The 24978-nt window shown below is 33.1% G+C and overlaps 1 protein-coding gene across 2 annotated transcripts in view; it reads right to left on the reverse strand.

The window, feature by feature from the left end:
- Positions 1–347: 347 nt before the first annotated feature.
- The window catches only part of stau2 (staufen double-stranded RNA binding protein 2), a 170939-nt gene continuing 146308 nt past the window's right edge, over positions 348–24978 (reverse strand). Inside the window, exons 14-15 of one of the 2 annotated variants that reach the window (XM_051098721.1) lie at positions 10094–10159; positions 348–1563 (exon numbers count right to left, since the gene is read on the reverse strand). In XM_051098721.1, the coding sequence (XP_050954678.1) occupies positions 1519–1563; positions 10094–10159 (111 nt within the window). In that variant the 3' untranslated portion in view covers positions 348–1518. Of the gene's footprint in view, positions 1564–10070; positions 10160–24978 lie in introns of both variants that reach the window. The other variant, XM_051098720.1, reaches the window with a different exon arrangement.

The following is a 24978-nucleotide window of genomic DNA, read 5'->3' on the forward strand; positions in this document are numbered from 1 at the left end:
TATATAAATACATAAAAATAAGAAAGATAATATAACATACATTAAAATTAGTGCTGTCAAAACAATTAATTAATTGCATCTGAAATAAATGTTTGTGGTTACAAAATATATGTGTCCTGTATGTATGTATGTATATGTATATATATACATACATACATACATAAAAATGGACAAGTGGAAGGTTAGTAAATGATGACAGTTTTAAGTTTTGAGCGAGCTATCCCTTTAAAAGCATGTTTGATACCACAAATGCACATTTTCTTTATCATTTAAACCTGGAAACATTTAGAATCGTTTAGAATGTTGTAAAATTCAGAACAAATGGAAAAGACGACAACAGACACCAATACTTTCAACATGAACTGATGTGATTTTACTGCATTTTAAGAAACTGACATGTCTGTTATTACACTCTCTATCTTCAGGGAGAGAAAAGCGCTCTTCCAGCGAGTTACCTCGTTCTACGCCTCAATCGTTTCAAAAAGACGGCATGTCTTTATTGATCGCAGCCTTTCTTTTCTCCAGAATGCAGTCCTTAAAAGCACTCAGTTGATGTATCGAGTCAATACAACACACAACATAGGTGTAGATGTGCTGGACAAAACTGAAGGGAGAAGAAAACAATCATCAAACAGGACTTTGCTAAAGAGGCGTACCTGTAGATCACTATTCAGGGCCTCTTGTTTCTCTGTCAAGAAGAAATCGTAATTTCAAGGAACATTATAGAAGGCAAAAGGGTTTGTTTGTTGAACTGGACACTATGGATCAGCTGTATCATTGGTGATCCTGTGCTGTTGACCTCTAGCATCAGTTTTATCCATTGGTTTACACTCGTAGTATATGTTTTTCTTTTCCTCTGCGTATGATATTCTACAAGTCATATACATCCATATAGATAGATGAATGCTTTATGTCAGCATACACGGTAAGCTGGGTGACTATATATGAAGACAACAACTACGACTTCACAGCACTGGCATTGGTTAATCTTTAAATACTCAAGCATTATTATTCATAGATTAAAGAGAAAAGGAAAATAATAATAACCCCCCAAATAAGATACACAACTTTGTTTTCCCCAGTAATGTTTTTTTTTTCATTTCTTTTTTTTTTTTTAATATACTAATGGCATGACATAAGCCTGTTTAAATCACTTGGAGGCAAGGTGAAAATAATATTCAAACATCTATCAAATGGGGAAATTTCCCTTAATTTTCAAACATTACCATGCATTACATTTTTATCTTTTTTTATAAGTTCACTTGCTTGCTCTTTTTAGTTAACTCTAGAGTAAATAAATGTTGTGTTAAGATAGTGTTGTCTTCACATAGACTCAAAGAATGCATTTTTTTTTGTCATTTCGTATCATGGGACACATCCACCATATTGCATGTTGACACGTGTAGAAGGATGCAGCGGCGGTCGTGGGGGCTTTCGGGGGGGACGGGGTGTAAGGGTGGGTTCAGCTCCTAGACGACGGCCTATGAATCCTTGCAGTCCTGAGCAGTGGTGCCTGAGTTAGTCGGTTTGCTGTCCGTCCGCTCGGCCAGACGTTTCGCTTGTCTGCAAGACAAACAGGAACAGATTTTATTTAAACAGTCTTCAAGAATAATGATCCACCACAGTGTTCAAAAATAAAAAAAACAGTAATAATAATATAACACAAACATAACATAGTAAATAACACAAAATAATATAAAAATACAAAAAAAAAACATAAGAATAACATATATTAAAATTAGTGCTGCCAAAAAGATTGTGATTAATCGCTTCCAAAATAAAAATGTGTTTACATAATGTGTACTGCACATATTTATATGTATATGCAAATACATAAAAAATAAGAATGATAATATAACATACATTAAAAATGAGTGCTGTCAAATCGATTAATTGCGATTAATCGCATCCGAAATAAAAGTTTGTTTACATAATATATATGTCCTGTATGTTTATATGTATATACATAACAAAATACAAAATAAGAATGATAATATAACACACATTAAAATGAGTGCTGTCAAATCGATTAATCATGATTAACTGCATCTAAAAATAAAAGTTTGTTTACATAATATATATGCGTACTGTGTATATTTATATGTATTTATAAAATAAAAAAGATAAAATAAAATAACATGCATTAAAATTAGTGCTGTCAAATCGATTAATCGCATCCAAAATAAGTTTAACATAATATGTGTACTGCATATATGTATATGTAAATACATCAAAAAATAAGAATAATATACATTAAAATTAGTGCTGTCAAATCAATTAATCACGATTAATCGCATCCAAAATAAGTTTGTTTACATAATGTGTACTGCATATACATGTACATGTAAATACATAAAAAAATAAGAATAATATAACATACATTAAAATTAGTGCTGTCAAATCGATTAATCACGATTAATCGTATCCAAAATAAGTTTGTTTACATAATATATGTGTACTGCATATACTTATATGTACATGTAAATACATCAAAAAATAAGAATAATATAACATACATTAAAATGAGTGCTGTCAAATCGATTAATCACGATTAATCACATTCAAAATAAGTTTGTTTACATAATGTGTGTACTGCATATATGTATATGTAAATACATAAAAAATAAGAATAATATACATTAAAATTAGTGCTGTCAAATCGATTAATCGCGATTAATCGCGATTAATCGCATCTTTTAAAATTTTGTTTACATAATATGTGTCCTGTATATGTTTATATGTATAAATACATAAAAAATAATAATGATGATATAACATACATTAAAATTAGTCCTGTCAAATTGATTAATTGCATCCAAAATAAAAGTTTGTTTCCATAATATATATGTGTACTGTATATATTTATATGTATATATAATTACATAAAAAATATGCAATATTTTGCATCTAAAATAAAAGTTTGAGGTTACATAATATATATGATTTATATTATATACAAAAAAAAAGTATGATTTTTTTTTTTTTTTTACATAAATGAATGCGTGTATATTTATATATACAGTACACACACATTATGTTAACATATGTATATATAACAATTATGTAAAAAGACATTCTGGATGCAATTAATCATGAATCGATTTGACAGCTCTAATTAAAATTATTTATTAACAAATAAGTTTTGTGGTTCTATCAATACCTATTAAAATTATGTTAGAAATTAATATTTAACAATTAACTCTACTGTTCAATGGGTTGGGGGTTAGTATTTTTTTTTAAAAGAAATTAGAATATTTATTTCAGTAAAACATTCATTAATTGATCAAACATTTCCACAAAAATATCAGCACAACTGTTTTCAACATTGTAATAATATCTCATAATATTACTGTTTATGAACGTTTAGACAGTGAAGCACATATAAATTACAAAGTAATGCAGTGATGTACAGATAAATTGATCTTAATGATTTTCACTAAAGTATTTCTTTTCCATCAGCCCCTTTCATTGTGTCCTCTATGAGCCGTTGAACAGGGTAGTTTCTCATCTTTGTTCTGTTCTAGCTCACGCATGCACTGAGAAGCCGAAGCCACTGTAAATAAACATTTCTTTAACCTTTTCCTACGACACACCTACTATGAAAATATTCTTGAACGGGTTGGTGCGATTTCCGTTCTGGTGTGTCTATCATTTCCATTCTCATATTTCATTCTCCAGCACTCTGTTCATCACAGATACGACAGAGGTTCATTTTTCCCACAGCAACCCCTCTGATTACAGGAGGATAAAGAACAGGCAAAGCCACAGAGTGAAGTGGCGTGAGGCTTTCCACAGCGGACGGGCAGATTGGGGAAGTGGGCAATACCACTGAGGGAAAATTCATTGCGTGTATGTTTCTGTGAAAGTGATAAGCTCAGTCAGTGTGTGTGTGTGTGTGTGTGTGTGTGTGTAATCCTTTTAGTCATTAAGTGGAATGAGCTGACAGGGTTCAGACGTTGACATTTAAAGGACAAATCTAGTCTGTCTCTGCAGCTCAAAATCAGAAAGAAGCTCCACCTGCCACTGATATTTACTATACTCTGTGTGTGTGTGTGTGTGTGTGTGTGTGTGGGGACCTAAACCTGAATACACACAGACTCATGGGGACTAGCGTCACCGTGGGGACCTAAATTGAGGTCCCCATGGGTACAAAAGCTTATAAATCATACAGAATGAGTTTTTTTGAGAAAGTAAAAATGCAGAAAGTTTTCTGTAAGGGTTAGGTTTAGGGGTAGGGTTAGGGTAAGGGGACAGAAAATACAGTGTGGAGAGTATAAAAACCATTGCACCTATGGAGATTCCCCACAAGGATAATAAACCAGACGTGTGGGTGTGTGTGTGTGTCTGGACAGCGTACTAACTAAAAACCACATAAAATGGCTTTATGATTACATTCATTTATTTAACATGTAATTCACCTTTAAGGGATAGTTCACCCAAAAATGAAAATCTGTCTCCTGCATCAGCAGCATCTCACACAAGTACTCTTGTGAATACATGTCGAAGACTGACACGGAAGAGAAGAAATTACTGAATAAGTCATTATTTTTTGTCTGCTTTGCAATAAAAACTATTCTCGTAGCTTCATAACATTATGGTTGAACCACTGATGTCACATGGACAATTTTAACAATGTCCTTACTATCTTTTTTGGGCCTTGAACGTGTCCGTTTCATTCAGAGCGTCATTCGGATTTCATCAAAAATATCTTAATTTGTCTTTTAAAGATGAACGAAGGTCTTACAGATTTGGAACGACATGAGGGTGAGTAATTAATGACAGATTTTTCATTTTTGGTAAACTATATTTTTTAAGAGGGCACAGGAACACAAGAAGCAATACAAAGTTTGAACAGAGAGGTATATAAGTAGTAAAAACAGAATGACTAGTTAGTTTTCTGAGTAGTTCTCGTTTCTACGTTGACACGTTTTCAACTGAAAGAGGAAGTTAGTAGACAACTTGAATGGCTCATATTTTCCAAAAGGTTAGAGTTAACTGTGACTTGCTACTTTTTTTTGCTCAGATTAAGTGGAAGGACGTTTTTGTTCTAGAGGGCATCTGATTGGCCAAAAAATGGATCCACTCAGGGTTTAAAAATATCATTTTTCCACACTTGGGTTGAGAAAATTTTGACCTTCGGCGTAACTTTGTTTTAAAAAGTGGGTGGGGGTGCAGTTAATGTATTGACACAGAACTCATTTTTAAGTTTTATTCTTACATGTACTATAATAATATGTATTATTAGCCCTGACATTATTAATGTCAGTGAATAAATACATAAATGCGCATTAATTATTTGTATTCCCATACAGTCTAGTGGTATAATTTTCATCAGGCGTGTTGGAGGTTCCAGTTTCTAATCTGCCCTTGCACCATTTTTCCCCCTTATTAAAATCAAATATGTTTATCAATGATCCTATATCAAGATTAGAGACACGTCTATGTGTATTTTGTTTTGGTTTTTTAGATAGTCTCCGCAACATCAAGCTATAGATTGAGGTGCTCGTGTGTAAAGACAATTGAGACTGAGAATGTTCCGTCACTAATAACATCGCAACAAACATTCAGCATGATTCAGAAACATTCAGAAACAACAGATTCCAGTGCCAGATCGCATCTTATTTAACAGAAACCAATGTTTTAATCAGCATTAGTATGTCCGTGCCGCGAGATGTTCAAAAAAGTGGTGGGGACAATATCGACCCTGGCAAAAAGTGGTGGGGACATGTCCCACCTGTCCCACCCGTAAATTACACCTATGTTACCGACCATGAAACTTTGTGCATTATTTCATTAAATAACAGGCAGAACGAATTGGCGAGACATGTCCAACTGTAATTACCATTATTAATTTTAAAATATTAGTGCTGTCAAAATTAGTGCGTTAACGTATGCAATTCATTTTTCCAGTTTAACAGGAGTGGAGCTAAGGTTGGCCACCCCACTCATAACTGTGGCATCCGTCTCTTTATTTCTTGACAAGAAGTACATTTATTTTGTCGTAGAGTGTCTTTACGACCAAATCAGACAGGACATTTTTCAGACGCGCACTCCAACTTCACTTCAAACGAGCTCGGGAAAGGTACAAGTGACGAGGGAGCTTCATTAGACACTAGTTAATTTATGTAAGTAAGGATAGCAAAATAAAGCAAACTGTAAGACATTATACCCAAAAATTCTTCATACGGTGGACTACTAGTAAAATTTATAACAATTTGGGACCAAAAAATTTATTTGACACTTTGACCTGACCACGTTTTGTGACATACCTTTCTATCAAAGTTATCTGACATTATCAAGATGAATTTGTTCTGACAGTTTAATTTTGAGTTCTTGTCATATTTTATTACCATTTTCTAAACTATAGCGAATAGGCGTGTGATGAGACACTTTTCCCATGAGACGAGACACAAGACTGGGTTCACGAGAACGAGACAAGACAAGATTTTTAATCTTTTCTTAAGAAGTCCTCAATGATGATGTACATAGGGAAAATAGTCTTTTATTCAACTGAAAAAGATAAAATGCAAAAAAATGTAGGTCCATTTTGAACTTTATGAAATTAAACTTCCATTTTAATGAATTATATGCAGTAATAAACAACATTTAAACAAGAACTTCATGATTCTGGATAAATTGAGAATCCCAGTTATTTTTAAATAAAGTAAATTGGAGACCATGATTCTCTCAAGATTCTGGAGACAAAAGATTAGAAAACTAAACAAAATAACGTAATTTACTAATGGTTCTGACAAACTGTTCATTGCTTAAGTCTTTTAAAATCATATACTCATTTAAACAAAATAATAAAAAAAAACAGTCAATGAAGCAGTCAGTGTCTCACTTCATTAAAGGAGAAGTCCACTTCCAGAACAACAATTCACAAATAATTTACTCACCCCCTTGTCATCCAAGATGTTCATGTCTTTCTGTCTTCAGTTGTGAAGAAATTATGATTTTTGAGGAAAACATTTCAGCATTTTTCTCCATATAATGGACTTCATTGGTGCACCAATTTTGAACTTCCAAAATGTAGTTTAAATGCAGCTTCAGAGGGCTCTAAACGAGGGTCTTATCTAGCGGAAATAACATTTTCGGAAAAATACATATTTGTATGCTTTTTAAGCACAAAAGCTTGTGTAGCACAGGCTCTGGGATGCACATTCACGTACTACCGAATCACGTCGAACGGTCATGCGGAACGTAGGCGGAACTACAGACCCAGTGTTTACAAAGCGAACGCGCAAAGACTAAGAAAGTGCAAGTAAGTCAAACGCTGTTTACAAACAAAAAGGTACAATGATGTCAGATGATTCTGAAGTTGTAGGAGAAAATAAGATGGAGTTTTTCGACATACTCTACCTTTTTGAGCCAGAGCACACAGACGATGAACTTAGACGAGATTCATAGTAGTGATGGGTAGTTCGGATCATTTTACCGACTCGGACCTTTGAGTCTCGTTCAGCAAAATGAACGAATCTTTTTTTCGTTCATTTTAGCAAAATCAGCATCACGTGACAGCCCCATAAGATGAATGAACGACTCGAAAAACCTGAAGACTCGAAACAGGTGAACTAATTCTAGTACAGAATCTAACAGAATGTGTGAACCTAATATGTGTCGCGCATTACTTCCAGAGTCACATTAAAGATTCGAATCGTCCAAGAACCCGTGGACACGCATCCCAGAGCCTGTGCTACATGAGCTTTTGTGCTTAAAAAGTATACAAATTTTTATTTTTCAAAACTATGACCGATCGTTTCGCTAGATAAGACCCTTCTTCCTTGGCTGGGATTGTTTAGAGCCCTTTGAAGCTGCATTTAAACTACATTTTGGAAGTTCAAAATCGGGTCACATTATATGCAGAAAAATTCTGAAACGTTTTCCTCAAAAACCATAACTTCTTCACGACTGAAGACAGAAAGACATGAACATCTTGGATGACAAGGGGGTGAGTAAATTATTTGTGAATTGTTGTTCTGGAAGTGGACTTCTCCTTTAAGACTTGTTTGACTACTGAAATCTGACTGAATGATTCAATGACATACTTTTTTTGAACAGGATAAAGGATAAGCGTTACAATACGTACAAGTGTTAAAATACCTTCGTTTTGATCGCTACTGTAGACAATAAGTGTTTATACCCAAACTATAAACTTTTATCCCAGTACTTCTATTATTTAAGTGTCTGTAACACAGAAATAATGATTATAATGTGAAGGTGTCTGAATTAATTTTGGTTTGACTGTATATTTAATTTAGTATGTACTGTTTGATCATTTTTGATAATGATTTATGTAGAGATTGTTTTAAGTTAACTTAAATTATGTTATTTTTTTAAAGTCTAATAAATGTTAACATTGACAGCTCTCAATTATTCTGTAATGTCGACTATAATCAATGATTAAATATTAGGGAAAAAATAACAATTTCCAAGAGACATTAATAATATTGGTATCAGCGATACTCACCTTTGGTCATAAAAATGTAACAAATCTTAAAAATAGCCTGTCTTTATGTTGTTACTACAGTGATTTGAAGAATAAATGTAAAATTATCGCAATATAAAATTATATTTAAAAACTTCAATGTTAGGTGTGATTAATCACGATTAATTTCAGAAAAAAATGCGATTAGCTATTGACAGCACTATAAAACATATTTTTGATATTATTAATGATAAATCACATAAAAAATAAGTAAAAGAAATATGTTAATACTATTAAACTAAACTAGTTCATAATAACATTTAACTATATTATTATTATTATTAATTTTATTAGTTAACAACAGTACAATTACAAAATTCATATTTATGATCATTTTTTGCTTTCAAACAAAAAAACAACCATAAATCTGTTTTTGTTTTCAAACGTTAAGCTTTTATTTTTATGGAAAACCGCAGGGAAATGTCTCTTTTGAAATGCTTCTTTTTTATTGACAACAGATTCATAAACCATAAACCATTCTCACTACAAACTCTGGAAGATGTTTGGCGTGCACTGCGGTTTCAAATGCATGTTAGAAGTGACTCAAACTCACATTGCTTGCAGAGATGGAGTTCGTGTGGAGCGAAATTTGCATGAAGCGCCTCACACGAAAAGATCACATACTGCATCAAATTACAAATTTATATAATTACTGTTAGTATTTGCAATCCATATTGTCATATTGTTTCATATACTTACCAATGTGGATTTCCACTCACATTTGGTGCTTGGCGAGTGTTAATTTTAGGGTCTGGCTATGCTGCTGATTGCAAAATGAGTCTCAAATATTTTGGTCTGCTCTCCTGGGACTGAAATACTATGCAGTTGATCTATTTTTAAAGCTTATTTTGTGTATTTAGGTGAAAAGCAACCATCATACGTGAAGTGGCATGTCAACTTTTTAAGAGTTTTGTTTGGCTGCAGTGCAGAGAAAAATCACAGTAGCCGGATGCAAAAATGACAACTTTAAAACTGGTGATGTGAACAGACGCATTAGGCAAAATGACCGTCAAATCGCAAAATGAATATTTATGAGCAAAACTGATGCATTTTGTGTCCCCCACCCCTTTACATAACTTTGAACAATGATCTCAAATCAATCAATTATTAAACCAGCACTGTATACTCACATTGTGGCAGATGTTTTTAAATAAAGTCTTATTTACTTCAGTAATGGACTGATATTAGATCATACGTTTCACGACAGCATTCAAAATATTGAATTAATTTTGGTTTATGCAAGAATCAGGCCAATATATTGGCTTAAATTAGGCTAACTCTGCTTGGAACAACACATGGGAAGCATTTCAAGGCCGCTAACATGATGATCTGTAAATATTTAAATGGAAAAAAGAATAAATCATGTCCATTTCATTAAATCATCTTGAGAATCTCCTAACAGTTTATATAAAAGGCAATCGCTACCCAGATTGCCTCAGAGGGCTTTTGTCATGTATATAATGTCATCGAAACAACGGATTTCTTCTGGCAGGCGGTCATTTACATGTGATCTTTCCCGAAATGGAGGTGTCACTGTATGTTTGGGTGGTGTGGGCGTACTTACTGCTCCGTATGTACATACATGTCACATGATCCATTTTCTACCTTGATTGGTCCATCCACCGGGTCCAGTCCTTGTTCTGACAGCTGTTTCAAGGCACTAAGAGCAGCCTGTGTGAGGTAAGGAAACAGATGGCTTTGAGTGAGACAACATAACCCACATCAGCTGCTTTTTAAATAACACTTACTATCAGAAACCCGAGACTGACAGGACGCTTTCTGCTCCCTCTGTTTAGTTTGGCTCCTTCCAGCTCTCTGTTTATCTAACGTTTATCTAATGTTATTAGGTCAACGTTTTCAGGCTTGCATTTCCTCCAGCCAATGAGTGGGATTCACGTTGCCAATCGGCCACGTTACGGGCCGATATGCAAAAAATTAGCAATAAATCAAGTGTGCGGACACAGTGTGCTGAAATAATAATGTCTGATAACTCAGGTGTAACTGATATCCTGTTTTACAGGCAGAACAGCCAAGGAGAGACTTCAACTAAACCACAAAGTTTGTCTGTAAGTTTTACTTACAACTGGTGAACCAACATAAATCTAATTTTGAACTTACGAACTAAAATAAAAATTAACTGAAAAGTAATTATTCATTTTTTATCTAAATTCCACATCTAAAATGCCACTTATAGGCCTTTATGTGTTGTTTTTATATATATATATATATATATATATATATAAAAAAAAAATACTAACTGTGAAAATACATCATGTATTATACAAAACTAATAAACATTATGCATTATATCAAATGCCTGCATGTATATATATATATGTATTACATATTGATAAAAATAATAAAATACATTTAATTTTATTGACCATCATTAAGTACCTTTTAATTTCCCAGAATGCTCTAATTTACAAAATATTTTATGCAATATTTTATGCAGTAAGACTCAAATCTGATGTTAATATTTATTTTTAATAAAGTTACTCAAAAAAATATTGGGAAATTGTGTATTGCTATATGGCAAAATTAAAATTTGCTTTAATTTTAATGACTCTATTAATGGTTTTGACGACTCAACTTTATCTAAAAGAATTTATCTAAAAGAAATGTCCAGTATTATTTTAGTTTGATTATATACTGTTTATATACTATTGGAGCATATACATTTTTAATTAGTTTAATTAGTATATATATATATATTAGTTAGTTGCCCAGCCAGCATGTCTAACTTGAAATTTTCTTGGAATTAAACTTTTTGTTTTTGTTTTGTTTTTTTTAATGCAAGTTTTTTTAATAGCATTAGTTTGGGTTATTAATAACACACACACACACATATATATATATATATATATATATATCAGAGGTTATATATCAGAGGTTGCGCTAGACTAACATTGTCCATCATTTTGACGGACAGGGTCATAAAAATTCTGTCATAATCTACTATTACCCATCATTTTAATTTTCAGATTATAATTTTAATAACACATTTAATTACTTTTATGTTTGTTCACATTTTAATATGAACAAAATATGCTAGGGCCGGGTTTAAAAAAAAAAAAAAAAAAAAAAAGATTTCTTGATTTTATTAGATTCTCATTTTGATGAACCAATATCGATTCTTAAATCCCAATCGATCTTTTGGTCTATGCTGTTTTCAGCTGATGAATGAACAGTACACAGTGTGCCTTCCTTCCAATAAACAGCAATAGGCTAGGGTTTTTGTCACTTTTTTTTTTTTAAAGTCTCAGATTTCCAATTCTGTCCATTTCATTAGGAAATTTTGACACTCTTTAATATGACGTGATAGATCGTTGCAGCTTCTGTGTACTCTCCTGTGCGTAATCAAAGTTATAGTCAATCGTGACAGTTTCATTTTTGTTCTGGATCCTATGCTGTGCTTTCAGACTGAAGCTCACTCGCCACCAACAGGACGGGGGTGGGAAATACAGTTACAATTTACAATAGATCACCCTCAGTGTAGTCTGTCAAAGTGACGGACGGCCTTCAGATTTTTCTGTCATTGATAAAAATATTCAGTCAATGACGGACAATTTTCGGGTTAACGCGGCCTCTGACCTCTGGTTTGTCCCAAAGGTTTGTTCTGTTACACAAACAAAATTCCTCTGTTGTAAGAAAGTATTTGAATTACAGCTAAGTACTTTTTCTTCCTGTCATTTCCATTCAACATCCTGTATGTGGTGGCCAAGTGAATCCAAATTCCAATGTGAATGGTAAACAAAGCTAAATTAAACAAGTTTTGCCCAACCATTAATGTCCTTAAATGTATCATCTTTAAAATGGAAATACATCCTGCAGAACTGTATGTGAGTTGGCAGTCAGATGTTACAGGCAGATGCTGCTTTCCTCAACCGGACATTAGGAAGTCTTATAGAACATGTCTGTCACAATCCCTGAAGCCCTTTCAGCAGGACCAAATAAAATGACTACGACTGAGAGTCATGGCTCTTGAGGGACGAAGAGCGAAGGAAAACAAGAATAGTGAGAGTGTTGCAAGGAGGGGTGCAGGGAGACCCTCGCAGTGACAGAAGCGGGTTGAGAATTGGCAGATCCACCTGGTTGTCGGGGCTGATGCTCTCTCCAGCATCCTGCCAATGAGCACCAGATGTGCTGCATGGGACGCAACAACCATGACATATTTCTCACAGCTGACAGCCTATTCCCTCTGAACCCAAACCCCCCAGCGCCCCAACCCACTCACGAGAGGCGCGGACACCACACACGCACAGATGTGTGTGCATTCCTCACCCTGATTAATCAGTATTTGGCCGGATCAAATAACGCCAGCTAATTGTCTCAGGCACCCTGTTGCATCTTTATGTGTGTCCATCTTAAATGGGACAGACTTTGATGAGTGTTATATATAAAACATTGCGTGATCTTAGATCAGTCATAACTTATACTATGAAGGATGTAACGTTTTTGATATTTAATTTACATTTAAACATTTCTAAAATGTCTTGAATTAGAGGCAAATAATCAAACCAAGTAGCATCTGCAAACAATTCACCAATGTTTGATAACTAAGAGATGTCCAAATATTTTTCTTAACTTAAAACCCTTATAAATAAACAACAATAATACACTACTGCTCACTAGTTTGAGGTCAATAAAATTATTGTTATTTTTTTATTTTTTTGAGAGAAATCTCTTATGCACACCAAGACTGCATAATGTGATTTAAAATAAATAAATAATAAATAAATACATAAATAGGTAGATTTTTCTGACAATTAGATTAATTGGATAATTATAACACTTTTTTAAAGATAATATTAATAGACCTAAGCTAACAACAGCCTTAAAAATGACTTAAAATGCATATATAATAGCAATGTGGAAATAATAATTGGATTGAATAAACCTGTGAAAATACATAATGTATTACAAACAATAGAACTAATATACATTATGCATTATATCAAATGTCTGCATGTATATTTCTTATATTTTAACTAAAATAATTATAAAAGAAAACATTTAATGTTCCTGACAGTGATTAAGTAACTTTTCATTTACTAGAATTCTATAATTTACAAATATTTTATTATTACTATTATTTATTTATTTATTTATTGTTAAATATCTTATGCAAACCAATGCTGCATTAATGTGATATAAAATGGTAATCGAGTATTCTGTCAATTTTTCTGACGATTATTAGAGTAATACAATAATTAAAATACATTTTTGAAAATAATATATACAGACCTAAGCTCAAAAATAACCTGGAAAATTACTTAAAAAGCATACATAATAGCAATAAGGCAATAATAATTAGTTCAAATAAAGTGTCAAAAGCAAGTAATCGCATGGTTTTATTGAATAAAACTGTAAAAATACATAATGTATTATAAACAATAGAACTAATATACATTATGTATTATATCAAATGCCTGCATGCATGTTTATTATATATTAATTAAAATTATAATAATAAAAAACATTTAATTTTATTGGCCATGATTGAGTAACTATTCATTTCCCAGATCGCTATAATTTACAAAATATTTTATTATTATTATTATTTTCAAGAAAGAGAGAAATCTCTTATGCACAGCAAGGCTGCAATAATGTGATTTAAATGAATGAATGAATGAATGAATAAAATAAAATAAATATATAAATAAATAAAAATTGGTAATTAATTGGTAAATTTTTCTGACGATTACTCGAGTAATAGGATAATTATAATTAATTTCTGAGTTAATAAAAATAGACCTAAGCTAACAAAAGCCTTTAAAATTACTTAAAATACATATATAATAGCAAATGAGGCAACAACAATTGGTTCAAATAAACTGTCAAAAGCAAGTAATTCACATGGTTTTATTAAACAAAACTCTGAAAATGCCTAATGTATTATAAAAATATAATACATATAGTACATGATATAATACATTTTGTATTATATCAAATGCCTGCATGTACATGCATTATTTATTAATTAAAAAAACATTTAATTTTGTTGATCGTAAACTTTTCATTTTGCAGAACTCTATCATTTAAAAACTATTCATCATTATTATTTTATTTATTTCAAGAGAAATCTCTTATGCACACCATTAATCAGAATAAAAAACTGTAAAAAAAAAATATTGTAAAATATTTTTACAGCTTATAATAACTCTAGGACTCTACAATTATTTTAAAATATTTTAAAATGTAATTTATTGCTGTGATGTATCATTACTCATCTTCAGTGTCATCTTCAGAAATCCTTCTAATATACTGATCTGATGCTCAAGAAACATTTTTTTTTAATTCACTGATTTATATATTCATTTCTATACATTTAAAATAGAAATCTTACCGCTGCAAATGTCCTTACTCATCATTGCTGTATAAAAGTATTAATTTCTTCTTCTTCAAAAATTACTCACTCCAAACTGTATTGTTATATAAATTTTATTTAATTTTATAATTTAATTTATTAATGTTTTGTTTAAAATGTTTTTCTGTAGTTGATGTTCACACATTAAGAGCGACTTAAATGCCTACTTTTCAGGCTCGTTGCTAACAGTTGCAAAGCCTTACAGTCAATAAACAGGACAGGCCTGAAACAAATCCAATCACCTTACAGAACCTTGACAAAAACCCAGACTCTGACTTAACATCTTAAAGAATGGTTCATCATGTGCTAATGTGAAAATGGAGTTGAGCTGGCCAAAGCACAGGAAATGAGTACAGCGCATGACAACGAGCCACGTCAGTAAATTTATGCCATCACATCTGCCGGGATGACAGTCAAATCACTGCGAACGGTGAAAAATGAAGTCATTTCATCACGGCCAGTTTTGTACACCACATACATCGGTACATTTACAAAAACCCTTTTTGAGGATTTCACATGTGGAATGTCTTATCAAGTCGGGAAATCTTTGGAAAACGACCTCTAATCTATAATGAAACATACTGTACGGCTGTAGCCTGTTGCATGTAAATTCCCAGAGGCGTTTGGACCGGTAATAAATCAGGGTTAAATTAAATTTGTTTTGGTGATTGATGACAAGCGTGCATAAGGCTCAATAAGCAGGACATTATTCAGCCAGGAAATTGTTCAATATTCCAGACGATAATTTAAAGGCATTCTGAGTTTTCCCGGTAAACGCACAGTTCTCAAGACTGCACCAAAATGACTTCCTGAATGCCAAATAAATCATCCGCAGACCGACTTAATACTCAATATGCGTTTAATTTACTTCAGGGAACATATGCACGGTATGGAAGTGAATGGAGTTATAAATTCAAAGTGTCTAATAAATCAAAACCAAAACGTGTCTCTAAATTGAATCAAAAACGTTCTTCGTGACTCAATTCACTCTGACGTTTACGGTGCATTCAAACAGCTATCTACGCATCTACAGCTTGGACTTTTGATGGATTTGGATGCAGATGCCTCTACGGTACAAAGCGTATAACTCATCCTCTCCTGTGGCCAATAAATTGCAATCAAAAGGGTAATTACCGGTGTTGTGTGTGTGCCATTACAGTCTCTGAGTAAATAAGCAGCATCTGCTTTTGCGCTGCCAGACAAAGACCATGAATCACACGGGGGGAGACAGGCTTGTGATAAAGGCCCGGCCGCCCATCACCAAACAGAGGGCTCAAAGATAAATATCCGACTATCTATTGTAACAACAGTCAATTACATCATTATTTTTCTAATGAGATAGGCCGAATCACTGATGGGCTGAAATATGTTTAGTCTAGCCCCCCAACCTGGAAGTGGTCAATCTCTGTCGCTGAGAACTTCAGATCAGAAGTAGCGCTGTCCCGGGACCCTAAGTGACACCCCCACATCACTCCCCCGCTTTAGATAACACCACTCAGCGAAGGCATTAGCCAGCTCAATCGATAAATCTCGAAGTGCGCTACTTTGCGGGACGCGTTCATCAGCTCACCGTTGGATTCAAACGAACGGAAAAAAACGTGGAATGTGTCAAAGCGAAACATCTCAGTGTGGACTAAAAGACAGAGGAGGAAGACGAACGGAGGACTTTGTCAAAGGACAGCGAGGACTCATTTTTCTAAGCCAGTTTAATGGTTTCCCTGATTGCATTTTCATTTCCTTCACTGCCTTGGCTAAACAGTGGCTCTTTCCCCAAGAGATGAGCTCTGTGCCTTTGAGGCCAATTTGTGGACAGAGAGGGGGGTGATGGATCGACAGGGCCAAGCACCTCTATCGACCTGGCTCTCACAGGGGGGGCATCCAACAAGGATAACATGGAAGGCTTCAAGCTGAAGTAGAGAGAATCTGACAGCCTATCACTCACGGACATGGAGCGTAGAAAGCAAGCATTAACTATTCAGTTGGTCCCTGTGGTAAAGACACAGAGGGGGATTCGCTAAGATTGAATTATGTCAACTTACACAGTTCTTTTTTTTTTTTTTTTTCCAAATGCAGTGTTTTAACACGCAAATCACTGCTTAACTGATTTACTATAGGATTCAGAACTGTTCTATGTTGTATGCTTAAATTCTTAAAGGGACAGTTCACCCAAAATTTTAATTCTGTCATTAATTACTCACCGTCATGTCGTTCCAAAACTGTTAGAGCTTCGTTCATCTTTGAAACACAAATTAAGATATTTATGAAGAAATCAGAGAGCTTTCTGACCTTGCATAGACAGCAATGCAACTGACACGTTCAAGGCCCAGAAAGGTAGTACGGACATTGTTAAAATAGTCCATGTGACATCAGTGGTTCAACCGTAATTTTATGAAGCTACGAGAATACTTTCTGTGTCTCTTCATGAGAGTACCAACACTCTTATGCAGGGTCAGAAAGCTGTTGGATTTCATCAAAAATATCTTAATTTGTGTTCCGAAGATGAACGAAAGTTTTACGAGTTTGGAACGACATGAGGGGATTCCTTATTTTTGCATCTGCTGATGACTAAATGTACCCTGTAAAGCCTGACATAAAAATAATATGTAAACTAAAATCTAATATTTTATTGGACTCCTTTTTAAAATCTTTTTAAAAAATGTATCACATTTGATATATCAGGCTTTTATAGCTCATATAGCATATAGGAGAATATAGAGCTCATACTCAAGGAAGAAAAATGTTCTATTCAGAGACGCAAACTGAGCAAACATATGCAATTTGGGAAAGTTTCTGGTATTTTATGGTCAAAAAGTAAGATAAAGTTCTAATAGCTTGTAATGTAAATTATGATTTTTATAACAGTTTAGCAGACTACTTACAAAAAAATGCATATAAATATCAGTCGTCACTCTGTATCTACCAATAATATGTTTTAGATGATTTTTAAATGCATAGTTTTATAACCAAAGCTCCTGAGTTTTTATATTGGAGTAAAACATAATGCAAACCAATATAATAACGATTGAAAGATGTGCAATTAAATATTTCTTGAAAGCCTGGTGTGTCATATTTGATACCCACATTTTAACACAATATTTTAAAAAAATGCTGTATAGAAATTAGGACTGCCCCCGAATAAAGATTTTTCTGGTCGACTAGTAGTCGTACATTTTAAGCATTAGTCGACTATTAGTCACACGTTGATTAATAAACCACATAAATCATAATAATGAGCATTTAATTGTCTAATAAGCACTCAAATGCACCTTAAAAAAAAAGCTTGCCACAGCGCACTGGCAGATTTGATAATTATAAATGTGTCTGGGAAAAACAATAAAAAGACTCCATTAACATTTTAATAATTTATTGACAACTTGTGCTTCCTTTTTTTTTCGGCTCAAGAGATGAAGTTGTCATCTCTGCAGTAGTGATGCGCCTGCATGTTTCATACAAATTACATAATCTGAGAATATTTGTTTGAATTGGTTTATTTAATAGTGGATATTTCACTCTCTATATATTTTTCAAGTCTGTAAGGCAAGTATACACAGAGTTTTACGCTCAAGTTCAGAGACACTGAGACGGCAGAAAGCGCATTCTGTTTGCTTTCATTATTTTACAAAATCGCAACATTTCATTGTTATTCTGAATGCACACAAATAAACATAGTCTTTACAGATTCAAAAGATGTATTTCATTTATCTGTATGGCCAAAATGACAGTATTTTAAGTGCAAGTGAGCACACCATCACCTCCATCTGTTATGCAGTAAGCACGCTACTATTCAGCTTTCACACTCCGCACAGACACTTCAATAGTGCACATTTTTTGTAAAGTTGCTACTACATACATCTTTCAGATGAAAAGCCATATTTGAGGTCGATGAATGATAGGTGAGTGTTCGGATGTCCTGCCCAATGTATTGTATTACCTCATAGACCAGCCATTAATGATCTGTCCTTCACGGACTGTGTGACTTTGTCACTTCCTGTTGGGTTTTTTTTCTGCGACTAAGCGACTAATAACATTTTGGTCGACCAACTATCTTTTCGTCGACTAATGCTTAGTCGACTACAAGGGGGCAGCCCTAATAGAGATAATGAAGTAAACTTAAGTTGCTTCGGTCTAGGAAGTGTTGATCTTGGAGTATAATTAACCATAAAAAGGTTATTCTTATGTCTACTTTACAAAAAAATATTAAACATTTCACAGCAAAAAGACACCTAAACAATGGCCTAAAGGGGGACATTTTTAAAATTATACTAAAAGGTCTTCTACTTACGTAAAGTGTAAACTAGCAAAGTTTTGATCACCTAAGTACAGATAGTACAGGATCCAAACTTTTTCCCACACGAGCACCATGGCTCAATCTCTCTGTGCCAATCACTAAGCCATAGTTCCAGCGAGCGTAAGTGTGTTTGATTCTGAGAACATTCAGTTCAAAAGGGAACATTTGTGAGATGGGCGTAGTAGTGTACGTTATTAGACCTGATCATCTCATGTTTGTACTGGGGAGAGATGAAGCCCATGCTTAAGCGCTCATCTGGTCGATCGGTGGGTTTTTCCCATGGTCCGGCACAGCTTCCCACCAAAGCTCATCCACGGTCCACTCCAAGAGCATCAGTCCTGGCCCCCTGCTGGCCTTTGATCGGCATTTCATCATTTGTTTTCTCTGCCACCTCATCTCTATGAGACATGCTGCTGAAGACACAGCCCATTTAGTCCTCCATTAACCACTGACGACGAGGAACCGCTCACTGCGTCTTTGGCAGCACTATAAACAGGCCCACAATCTGAAACGCAATCAAACACTCTGCAGGTGTACACACAGACACGATCTCTTTCGCTCGGGCTCAGCCTCCAATACCGGTGGGCTTTCCCAGACTGTCCAACAGATGGGTTTCTGAGCCATTCAAAGCTTGTGCAAGTGAATGGAAACACAAATCCTGCTTTTTGTTTTATTTATTACACAACTTTACAGGCTGTTGACATCAAAAGAATCAGAGCTGCTTTCTCGTCAAAATGCTAATGCCAGAGGATCAGAGCTAAATGGAAGAATTAAAATTTATGGATGACTCACGGCGGTGAGGTTGTGACATTTCTCGTCCTAGACTAAACAATTATTACAGCCGCTAAGGAGGGGAGACGGAGGAAAACTTTTTATTGCAGTTTAAAGGGATAGTTCACCAAAATATGAAAAGTCTGTCATTTAAGGCCTGTTTATACAGAGAATGATTACTATAAAGATTACGATAATGATAACCATGTTTGCATCCACATCAATGTACGATAACGTTCTGTTTAAGATATATAAGTGCATGCTCTAGTTATGTCGTCTGCTGCTTTAAATGCTCAAGCTCTTAAAAGTCGCAGTGGGTTGTCAATGTTTTTATCTGGAAGAAGTGCTGTCAAATCGATTAATCGTGATTAATCGCATCCAAAATTAAAGTTTAAATTTACATAATGTACATGTGTGTACTGTGTATATTTATATCCATATAAATATACACAGTACACACACATACATTATGGAAATTTAAACTTTAATTCTGGATGTGATTAATCACGATTAATCGATTTAGCAGTTCTTGTTTGTAATCATTCTTGGTGCAAAATGGGTCTTTAATCACAAAATACTTTTGAAACTCAAATCTGTATGACTTTAAATCTCAATAAATAACACAATATGTAAACAATATTTTATTTGGGATGTGATTAATTGCGATTAATCGATTTGACAGCACTTTCTGGAAGTGATTTCAACAACAATTTCTCTATGTTGTTATTGTTATAGTTTTTGTTCTTGGTGTGAATGGGCCTTTCACAAAATATTTATGGCACTCAAAACTTTATGATTTTTCAATTCTCAATAAATCATATGTAAATTAAATATTTTATTTTGGATGCGATTAATCACGATTAATCGATTTCACAGCACTATCTGGAAGTGAGTCCAACAACAATAACTTCTCTAGTCGTTACTGTTATAGTAATCAACTTTGGTGTAAATGGGCCTTTAATCATAAAATACTTATGACCCTCAAATCTGTATGACTTAAAAAAAAAAAAAAAAAACATACATTATGTAAACAGAGTCTATTATTTTGGATGCAATTAATCACGATTAATCGATTTGACAGCACTTTTTGGAATTGATTTCAACAACAATGTCGTTGTCAGTTATTGTTCTTGGGGTAAATGGGCTTGAAATCACAAAATACTTATGACACTTAAATCTGTATGACTTTTAAAACCTCAATAAATCTTATGTAAATTAAATACTTTATTTTGGATGTGATTAATCAAGATTAATCAATTTGACAGCACTTTCTGGAAGTGATCTCAAAAATATAGTTTCTCTGTCGTTACTGTTATACCTATGATTCTTGGTGTGAATGTGCATTTAATCACAAAACACTCCTGAAACTCATGAAACTCAAATCTGTATAATTTTTTTTTTCTGTATAATTTCGAAACACAATCTTTTATTTTGGATGTGATTAATGGCGATTAATCGATTTGACAGCACTTTGTGAAAGTGATTTCAACAATATATTCTCTATGTTGTTATTGTTACTATTATGGGTCTTGGTGTGAATGGGAATTTAATCACAAAATACTTATGATACTCAAATCTGTTTGCCTTTTAAAATCTCAATAAATAACTTACATTATGTAAACACAATCTTTTATTTTGGATGCGACTAATCATGATTAATTGATTTGACAGCACTTTTTTTAAGTGATTTCAACAATATAATTTCTGTATATAGTTGTCGTCACAGTTATCATTCTTGGGGTAAATGGGATAAAAGATTTTTACATAATATATGCTATTATTGAGGTTTTAAAAGTCATAAAGATTTGAGTGCCATAAGTGTTTTGTGATTAAAGGTCCATTCACAACAAGAACAATACTATAACTTATGACACACAAATCTGTATGACTTTCAAAATCTCAATAAATCATATGATAATTATTATTATTATTTTTTTAAATGCGATTAATCGATTTGTCAGCACTTTCTAGAAGTGATTTCAACAATATAGTCTTTCTGTCGTGACTGTTATAGCTATGATTCTTGGTGTGAATGTGCATTTAATCACAAAATACTCATGAAACTTGGAAACACAATTTTTTACTTTGGATGTGATTAATGGCGATTCATCGATTTGACAACACTTTCTGGAAGTGATATCAACAATATATTTTCTCTGTCATTATTGTTATAGTTATCAATCTTGGTATGAATGGACCTTTAATCACAAAATACTTTAATCTGTACGACTTAAAATCTCAATAAATAACATGCATTATGTAAAAGCAAACTTATTTTGGATGCAATTAATTGATTAATACTTACAACACTCAAATATGTATGACTTTTTACATCTCAATAAATAAAACTTGTTAAATCTATATGACTTTTGTTTTGTGGAAAACAAAGGATAAATGTGCTAAGAATGTGCTGGTCGATCTTTTCCATATTACAATAAATGGATACTTATGCTTTCAAAGCTTCAAAAAGAACCCCAAAACTCCATAAACGTAGTCTAAATAACTTTTTAGTAATGAAATTTAAGCTGTGATGTTGAATTCCTAAATGAATCATTTTAAAGAGTCAAATGAGTTGTTTGGTTTAGTTCACTAAACAAGTCTAAATGATTTATTACTCGCCAAGTAGTTTTAGGCATTTGGATCATCTTATGGACCACTTTTATGGCACTTTTGTGTTCCTTTTTAGGCTTTACAAATGCATTTTTCTGTCCTAGTTTGGAATGACATGACGTTGAGTAAATGATGACAGAAAGATCATTTTCATGTGACCAATCCTTTTGAAATGTGCACAGTCACTTTATGAGAGATCTGCTATACATGTAGGTTATTGTACAGTGGGAAAAAAGTTGTTCCTGTTTTTAAAAGGGGCATATAAATCCATTCGGCCAGCGGCCCTCCGGAGCGCAACGGTAACGTGAGAGGCCAATGGAAAGAGAATCCCACAGAAAGCCCACCGTTCCTCAGACATCAAAGCTCTGGAGACAACTCACAGTAACATTCCTGCCTCTCGTTTGGAAACCTGCCGTCCCGCGCCCAAAGCGGAGAGGCTCCCCATCCTACACCACCTATATTTCACATCCATAAAGTCTGGAACAGGCCGGATATCAGACGAGGAGCAGATGAGCGCCATTCCAAATGAGCCACTCTGGAAGCAGGACATACCAGAGCCCTCGGCTCAATGGGCTGTGAAATCACACATAAAGAAGAAACCAATAGGAGGGAGATGTGGAATTTCAGCCGCTTATCAAATCCAGCTTCCAGACTATTCCGACACTTCTGTAGGAGCATCAGAGAGATGAGTACACAGACAAGAACAAAGAGACCCTCTCTCTGTCTGTCGCTGAAGCATTAACGGTGAAAACGGCGAGTGATAAACGCTCCGCACATTCGCACGTAATTTATTGCCGCTCATCAACACGTTCTAAACTCGCGTCTGCAGGGCTCCTAGCTAATTGTAAAAACGTCAGCCGCGCTCTGCACAGGATGGAAGCGTTAAATTTTTTTCAGTGCTTGGAGAGATAAAACCTACTCCCTGTTATGCGAACAAGGTTAAAATAAAAAGCCCCCTTGCCCACTAGCATTTCACACTGTCTTTCACCTGAACACATGCTCTGTTCTCAACACCAATTGTTGATTTAGGACAATCTAATCAGACAGGTGAAAAAGAACAAGAGGGTTAGGTGTGAATAACCATTAGGAACCAGTGTCAATGTTAACGCAAACTAAATGTATATATATTTTAAATTAAATACTGACAAACTTAAAATATAACAAAAAAATTAATTCAAAACAGAATATAAACTTTTTCGAGAATAAATTTTACATTTTTTTAAACCAATCTACAATACCACATTTATTTGCATGTGCAAGTGGATATTAAATAATGCAAATGTTCTAAAAAATAAAATAAAATTCTTCCAGCTATATGCAAATAAATATGTAAATATTTGCAGTTAAAATGTAACAAAAGTGGAAAAGGAAATTTAAAAAAAACACCTGAATAAATAAAATAAAATAAAATAATCGTTGTTGTGGTTCTTCCTGCTATATGCACAAACGTGTAAATGTATGCGGTTAACGTAAACAAAAAAAAAGTGAAGAAAAAAAATTAAATAAAATATAACATAAGAAAAAATACAATAAAATGAACTTTTTGCTTATATTCTTGTTCCTGTTCTTCCTGCTATATGCAAATATATGTACAAATGTATGCAGTTAAAATTTTACTTCTGTAAAAAAGTAGAGAAAAAAATGACAAAAGAAAAATAAAATTAAATTAAATTAATAAAAAACATTTTTGTTTTGTTGTTCCTTTTCCTCCAGCTACATGCAAATATATGTGTAAATGTTAAAATGTAATAAAAAAAAAATGGAGAAAAAAGGTAAAATAAAATAAAATAAAATAAATTAAATTAAATAAAATATATAATAATTCCTGAAGTAAAATGTGATAAAAAAAGTGGAGAAAAATACTTAAAAATGTAAAATAAAATAAATAAAATAATCATCGGGGCTGGTTATTTGGAAATGATTTAATATATAATAATACCTGAAGTAAAATGTAATAAAAAAATAAACATGCAAATAAAACAAAATAAAATAAAATAAAATAATAAATAAATAAACATTTTTTCCAGATATATTCAAATAAATGTGCAAATGTTTATGGTTAAAATGTTATAATAAAAACTATATGTACATATATATATATATATATATATATATATATATATATATATATATATATAATAAATAAAATATTGGTTGTTATTGTTCTTCCTGCTATATGCAAAAACGTGTAAATGTATGCAGTTAAAATGTAATGTAATTCATTTTAAAAAAAATGGTGGACAAAAAATTGAAAAATATTAGAAAAAAACTACAATAAAATTACATTTATAAATAACTTTTCAGTTATGTTGTTGTTTACTGTTCTTCCTGCTATATGCAAATATATGCAGTTAAAATGTGATTTAACAAAGGAGAAGAAAAAAAAATGACAAGACAAAATTAAATAATTAAAATTAATTAAATTAAATTAAATTAATAGAAAACATTTTT

Source organism: Labeo rohita, chromosome 24, assembly GCF_022985175.1.
Source record: "Labeo rohita strain BAU-BD-2019 chromosome 24, IGBB_LRoh.1.0, whole genome shotgun sequence".
Lineage (NCBI taxonomy): Eukaryota > Metazoa > Chordata > Actinopteri > Cypriniformes > Cyprinidae > Labeo > Labeo rohita.